This window comes from Saccostrea cucullata, unplaced genomic scaffold (assembly GCF_032062105.1).
Source record: "Saccostrea cucullata isolate Sc308-1 unplaced genomic scaffold, CSIRO_AGI_Scuc_v1 ctg2871, whole genome shotgun sequence".
NCBI classification, from domain to species: domain Eukaryota; kingdom Metazoa; phylum Mollusca; class Bivalvia; order Ostreida; family Ostreidae; genus Saccostrea; species Saccostrea cuccullata.
The window spans coordinates 4,549-12,328 of record NW_026935530.1 but is presented as its reverse complement, the minus strand read 5'-3'; the positions used below and the strand labels follow the sequence as shown (position 1 = coordinate 12,328).

Below are 7,780 nucleotides of genomic sequence, written 5' to 3'. Positions count from 1 at the left end.
ATTAATCAAAAACTTTATACTACAGAATCTGAATAAGAACTGCATTTTACATTGACTTTAAGACATATTCTAAATGAATGCATTTTTATTTTTCAAAAAGGCCAGAGTAGAAAAAAATAGGAATTGACACGAAAAATTCGGATTTTTAGAAAAGATTTCCTTGATTTTTTTTTTTTTTTAGGCTGTTTAAAATTAATTCTATGTTTAACGTCACCCGCGCGCGTAGGTTAAGGAGAAGTTCGCTTTTAAAAAAAACAAACAATTCGGAATTCCATGTTTGGTTCTACATTTCGGTTCTCTTTGATTCTTAAGTATAGAGTTCTTTTGAATTGCTCTTTAGAAGTTCCTTTGTCCAGACGGACAGATACCTAGAAAAATAGTAGCTACAAAAATTGATTTTACAAATGCATGAACATTTGACTCTGACATTCAAACTTGTTATAAATATACCAAAGACTATTCTTATATTGTTACATACCGGTATCTGTAAGAACTTTTATTATTCTTCTCCTCATCAATAATATTACAGAGATATATATGTATCAGCAAAACTGATAAAATTTTTACAATGTTTATTTGATCACATTTTTTTTAGTGACAAAATTGAATTCATCTAATATTAAAAATTGTAGGAGATGCAGCATTAAAATAATCAACTTGATAAGAAGCCATCTGTTCTTTGTTTTTTTCCGATGTTTTGGTAATTTTTTTTACCAACTTTTATTTATTATACAACTTACAACTTTTTTTTTTGTGAGAATGCACTTTGACTTTGAGCTTGATTATAAAATATTTTGTTTTCTATGTCCTTTAAGAAATTTAAACAACAATGTTTACAACTATATCTTGTCTGTTCAAAGAGCAACTAATATTTTGAGGTGGATCACGGAGCTAAGTTTTGTCAAATAACAGAATTGAAGAGATATTAGCCGAGAGAGGACCTGAAAATTCTGATTTTGCAGAACAGGGTTGAATTTTTTTGAGTGTGTCATCACAAAAAATATCTTAATCACATCTTCAATCTAGGCATACAACTACAACCTATTTTGGCTCAAACTTGTATTCCCCACTTTTACCCCCTGTTTTACTGAGGAGCCTGATGTCAGAAATGACCATCTCCTTGTTCACTGCTTTACACATGTCATACACAGTAATGGCTGCCACAGAGGCCCCAGTGAGGGCCTCCATTTCCACCCCCGTCCTCCCCACTGTTCTTGCCTCACATTCAATATACACAGAGTAAGAATCCCCATGTAAACTCAGATCAACTGACACTTTACTCAGTCCTATGTTGTGACAGAGAGGGATGAGCTCACTTGTCCTTTTGGCAGCCATTATTCCTGCTAACTGAGCAACAGAGAGGACATCGCCCTTCTTTGTTTTGTTTGCTTCTACCAAAGTAAAGGCCTTCTTTCCCAGAGAGATGGAGGCACATGCTACAGCAGTTCTCACGGTTTCTGCTTTATCTCCCACATCGACCATTTTTGCCTTCCCACTGGAATCAAGGTGAGTTAGCTTGTCATCCATTCCTAATGATGTGGTGTGAAGACTCCTGTGTCCAAGTGTTTCACCTTTCCTCATAGGCTGAGTAGAAGCATGGAACAGTAGTTCCTTTTGCTCCTTGGTTGAAAAGGGAGATGTAATCTGTCCTCTCACAGCAAGATCTATCAAAAGTAAAATTCCTCTTACCCCCTGATCATTTCTGTTTGTATTCATAATCTTATACATAGAAATAATGCATGTACCAGGTTTTTTTTCCAAAAAAAAAACTATTGAAAAAAAATGGTCAGATTTGAAAATTTTTTAAAAATTGTTTACTTAGAATAAAGTACATGCAGCATTAATCTTACACATATACAATGTACATTGTAATAGTGTATCTATACTCTATAGACTGTTTTTATGTTTCTGCTGTCCCATCACAGACAATGTACACTGTACTAATGATGTAACAGGTAATTTGATTCAAGCATGGATAAAGATCAGGTGAATACAAGCCATTGCTTAAAGGTTATTTAATGAAGCTTATGAACTCCCATTTTATCTTTTCCACACAAGCATAACCTTAACAAAATGTAAATGTAATTTCATAAATTTTTTGCCCCAAAAATCCTTGCATTGTTACATGTAATATTACTGAAGTTTACAACATTTCCAAAGCATTATTTAAACATTTTCATCGGGCAATTCTTCCCCACATTCATATCTAACGAAATCAGTCACAGTTAAACCATTCTCCTTTAAAATGTCTTTGACCATCACATCTTCATCCAGGGCATACTCCTGGAACAGTAACTTGGTCTCTTCCTGTTTACTGACCGTGGGTCTGTCTGTGGGGAGCCCTATACTAGTGGGAGAAGAAGCTATGATGTGCTGGCAGAGACCTGTTGTAATGTCTGTCAAAGACTCCCTTGTTTCTGTGCCTGCAGCTTGTTGTACACTCAGAATTACTCCATATCTTCCCAAGTGACAGTCCTTAATGACCACTTTCTTATCTGTTATTTGGAAAATATTAATGACGTGTTGTTTGCAAAACTCATTTCATCATTTATACTGCGCAGTGCTCATTATAAACTTTGTCATTTTCCCAAAACAAACACAAAAGAGTTGCACCCCTTTTGTTTATAGCAGTTGTAATTTATATATTAAATCTTTGCAGTATTAATTTAATTACAATAAATGCTTTATAAAAATAATGTATTTATCAAGCCATTTATGTTTCTATATTTTTTATAAAAAGCTTTAGTCTGAACTAGTCTGAAAATTTTGAATCCTATAATCATATGAAGCCTCATGAAAAAAAAGAACAATAACTCTGAACTCTGTTGGTCTAGAATTCACTATAATTTAGCTACAAATCACTAAGAATTGCCATATTTATATACAAAACACTTGTAAGAGGCAAATTATCAATAGATAAGTAAGAATCTTACCAGAATTGTGAACATAAGAGTTGACATACTGCCCCTCTGAACTGGGAAAGAAAACTGCTCTTCTTAGTCTCATATTCTCACCGATGGCACCAACTTCCAGCGCAACAATATCAGAGAGCTTTTTGTCCTCACTGGGTAAGCTATTTAATTCTTCTTGTTTTAATAATATCTGAAAATTATGGTAATTACAAAATAATTCAAAAATATTTACTAGGATTCAGGGTGAATTAAACATTCTGTTTACTATTCAGAGATTTTTTATATTTCAAAATTTTTAAATTCTTCAATAATAAACAAAAGATATGTCAGATTTGACATGTTAGAGTGATACTTTCCACATTTTGTGTTTTAATGCAATGCCCCTTAATCAAAGTACTGTAACTGCTTACTTTATTTGCATCATTTTTAAGGTTGCTGTGACAGGCGACTGTTAGGTGGTACACCAAGTCTTTAAATTTCTCATTTCTTGCTACAAAATCTGTCTCACAATTCACCTAAAACATAACATTATCTCATAACATTGAATTACCTAATAAAATTAAATTATCTCATAACAATTGACTCTTGACATTCAAAATACACTGTATATTTCATATGAAACTCTAAATAAGTTAGGCAAAAGTTTTTCTAAAATATTAAGGAGAGGCCCTACCTCAATCATTGTGGCCCCCGTTCTGGATTGTATGAGCCCTACCAGGCCTTGTGACATGGACCGTGACTGAAGCTTGTCTGCCCGGGCCCAGCCCTGTTTCTGTGCTTCTTCTAACAACCATTTTTCTGCCTAAACATACAAAAAGACATAGATAACTATAAAACTCATTATAGAGGCCCTATACAAATCTTCCAGGATGTTAATAATGAAATATTAATGAAATATCAAATCTTCAGTACAAGTATAGAGTCCTCACTATTTCAAAACTATATGATCTTTGCAAAGCATTCGTAGTGTAATGTGTATCTATGTACTTTCATTGAAATTTTTCCTTTTAAAGATAGACCAGAAATCATACCTCCTCTAAATTATTATTGAATTTTTCTAGTGCTTCTCTGCAGTTCTTCAGTGGTACCCCTGTCTTTTTACGTAACTGACTCAGGTTACTCTTACTTGCTTGTCCTACACAGTAACTCCTAGGAAAGCTTTTCCACAGTGAACTTAAAGAGGAAGCTAAAAAACCTGCCAATGATAATATAAATACAATACAAAATATAATTCTGTACTGCATATTAATCTCTGTGAGATTCATCGGCTAAAATTTTTTTAGTGTTGACGAATCTTGTTGAGCTTACATGTAACTAATCCGCGATTCCTCTGACTCTTACCCCTGCTTTTTATATTCTGATTGTGCAGGGGAGACTCCCCTATATCCGTTCGAAATATGGCTCCCATTTCAAAATTGTTTACCTCCTCACATAAAAGAGTTCTTATAGTCTGTTTTTACCCTATGTGACTATGAACTATTGTCTACTACGGCTATTGAACATCACATGAAAGAAAACAGACCATAGGAACTCTTTTATGCGAGGAGGTAAACAATTTCGTCATGGAAGCCATATTTCGAACGGAAGAAATTCAGTCAATATTTTTATGCTGGGATTTACCTGCCTTAACGGTATGTAATATTATATGAATGGTGCTGTTTTGGAGGGTAACAGTTGAAATTGACACCCCAAGGAAAACCACTGTCAACCGACGCGTCAGCGCAGGTTGACAATGGTTTTCCGAGGGTGTCAATTTCAACTGTTACCCTCCAAAACAGGCACTATTTATTTTATTATACTGAATGTCTTCTTGATTTCGGATGTCAGACAAAAAATCGTCGATCGTCTTTACATTCACGTTTAGAAAGCTTTCAAACTCCACGCTACTTCTGAAAAGATTTACTGACCTCTTTATTGTTTATTTGATACTCTAAGAGTCCTTTATCATCTAAAGTTTCGTTATTTCTGCACTCGCAAGCATGTTTCGTCTGTCGTTTGTTGTTTTCAAGTAAGCTACATCGGACGCAAGCTTTCATTGACGTCAAGTTTATTCCGGTTCTTTCAAATGCACAACTGACGTTTTGAGAATTCTACGGTGAACCATACGCGCATAATTTCCACGCATGTGACATTACCGTTGTGTTACCCGTTGTCAGTTGTGTTGCTAAGGCTGAGGGTAATAGAACGGATTGTTAACTGCGTCTAAACCAATCAGATTTTAGTATTTAATATGAAAGTATAATAAAGAAATAATAGTGACAGAGAGTCAAATAAACAACCAATTGACTTAATTGAAGCGAACAGCAGTGTGGTCTAGGTGAATAATTCTTGCTATAGTCGGCCGAAGTTTGGGCCTAATCTCCAGACGTGAATTATGAGTGGCTGTCCAGAGATTCTGTGGGCATCAGTCCAAATATCTAGCCCAGCAGAATCTCAAAGAGATTAGGGTAAGAGTCAGAGGAATCTCGGATTAACATGTAACCTGTTTTAAGTAATTTATTGGTGATATATTTTTGTTTTTCATGTTTTCGTCACAGGAACGAGGGGTTTTTTAGGTCTTAAAATCAAGGGTTTGGGCCTTTCCTTTGAGAAAAATAGCGACATTTGGTTGAAAATTGGAAAAACATCAAACATGTACATTTTTGTATTTGGTAAATAAATCCTATATAAAAGGTTTTTATTTTTTATTTGCAAGGCATTTATTGACTTATTTTACATTCAGTAAATCTATTTTCGGGGGGCATGTTTTATAGAATTTTTCTAACATCATCCCAATCTTATGCAAGTAACATCATTTCGAATTTCCTCTCAATACAAATACAAAGTAAATCCCTTTGATACTACTTTTAATGTTTGTAATTACTTACGCCCCATTTTTTCTTTATTTTTCTGATATCGTTAGTCCCAGTTTACCAGACACAAATCCTGAATGCCTTGTTCAATCAGCAAATACTCTTTTTCGTATTTGGTAAACTGTACTACTACTCGGTCTCAGGTCAACATGGAAAAGCTTTTCCGGTGTGACTAAATTCAAAACAAAAGCGGACCGTTGAAATACGGAATCCGCAGTAGCGCTTGAACAGTTGAAAGGTCTACGTATTGATGTGTTAAAATAAAATGTCATATCATATTGTTTCTGTTTCCTTTTATTTGCCCAGTTCTATCAATATATTTATTTAAGAGTGCCAAATCATCCTTGTGTTCTAATTCATTTTTCACTATTGGTTATTTATTCAAAAAGCTTTTACATATATCTAAAAGTGAGAAAAGATCGGGCCAGATTTATTGCTAATTCATCGTTCATATCAGCATATACATGTAGGTATACTGAGAATATACATAGAAGTTATTCAAAATTAGCATGCGTGTACATGTGTATGCATGCATATCTACAAATATTATTATACCCCCCGCTTGAAAAGTGGGAGGGTATATAGTAATCGGTATTTCCGTCCGTCTGTCCGTCCGTCTGTTACGCTTTGGGGTACCCATCTCTTATCCGCAACTCCTCTCATATCACTGAAGGAAATTTAATGAAACTGTGACAGATTCTTAATTACATATTGCCATTGTGCACCTCCTATTTTACTTTTTGATCTGACATATATTTTTGATTTTTCAGAGCAAAACATGGACACTGCCATTATATTCATATGGGAGGCGGGGGTATCATTTAGCGAGCTCATTGCTCACAGTACCTCTAGTTTCCATAGTTTTTTTCAAGCTGAGCTGAAAATAAAGCGCATTCTTAAAAGACCAAGTCTTAAAATGAATTTTTAATTGAGATTTAAATTAATGCTTAATCATTAATATAATATGATACCATAAAATTACAAAAAATAAATGAAATTGTCAGAAATCGATATATTTAAATAATAGTGATCAATATTTGGACTCAATCAGTTGATGTGGTGGTTTTCTTTTCTGGTCTTGGTCTTTTGTAAGAGTTACCTCCTCTAGGTCAATTGGCCTCCAATACAAGTTGCAACTGCAATAGCTCTCTCTCTCTCTCTTTCTCTCTCTCTGAAAACTCAAATTTAAACTTTTAGCAAGTTCATGACTTCTATTGTACAGTATAAAAACATGTTTCTGCCAAGACACTCGTCACCACTGAAGTTTGGACAATACCTGCCGGACCTGCAATCTGCCACTGAAAGTTGACCAAACGCCGCTAAAAAAAAATGTCCTGACCAACCTTTCGGCGAATCCAATATTTTTGCCCTCAACTGTCAGTGATTAATGGCCGTGGAATAGGATTCATTGTAACCTGTTCGTTTACGCGGCGCACTTGATACGATACCCTTCATTGTCCAAGCTTCAAAATGAAATATCTTGTCTTCAGATTCTCACCGAGAAAAATGTTTATTTTGGAAACTTAGAGTTCAGATCTTGTCCTGGTCATTGTTATTTGAGAAATGGACTGTCACCTGAAAATTTGTAGCTGGAGTCCAAAGAAAAATGTCTCTCTTTATCTTGACAAAAATAATTTCCTATGAACACATAAATCTATGCTGTAATACTTTGCAAAAAAAATGAACATTTGCGCATTAATTTTTTTTCCCTTACGAAAATCGCAGAACATTGGTCCCGATGATAGGATGAAATTACAAAGCTATCACCACAAATTACTGGGTTGTTTAATACCTGGTCATGGCCAGCTAGACCCTTACAATTTTGATCCTTGCTGTCTCTTCGAATATAAATTACTTTGTAGTGAATGTAGTAACGCAATACGGATGAGGAATAAATACGTAATATATCTAAAGGGTATTAACATATACATCTATCACGAAACTCAATTAAGATTTCTGTTTATTAATCAGTGGCCATGTCCCCCTTGAACAGTTAAAAAATTGTGTTTTTATGTA

General features: G+C 34.6%; 1 protein-coding gene across 1 annotated transcript; it reads right to left on the bottom strand.

Moving 5' to 3' along the window:
- Positions 1 to 745: 745 nt before the first annotated feature.
- Positions 746 to 5,923, bottom strand: LOC134243159 (elongation factor Ts-like). Its single transcript, XM_062725391.1, has 7 exons — positions 5,780 to 5,923; positions 3,944 to 4,107; positions 3,586 to 3,714; positions 3,323 to 3,427; positions 2,934 to 3,102; positions 2,385 to 2,495; positions 746 to 1,664 (listed from the first exon to the last, which is right to left on the bottom strand). Exons 1-7 carry the CDS (start codon positions 5,784 to 5,786, stop codon positions 1,042 to 1,044), a joined length of 1,308 nt encoding a protein of 435 aa, XP_062581375.1. The 5' UTR covers positions 5,787 to 5,923; the 3' UTR covers positions 746 to 1,041.
- Positions 5,924 to 7,780: the final 1,857 nt, after the last annotated feature.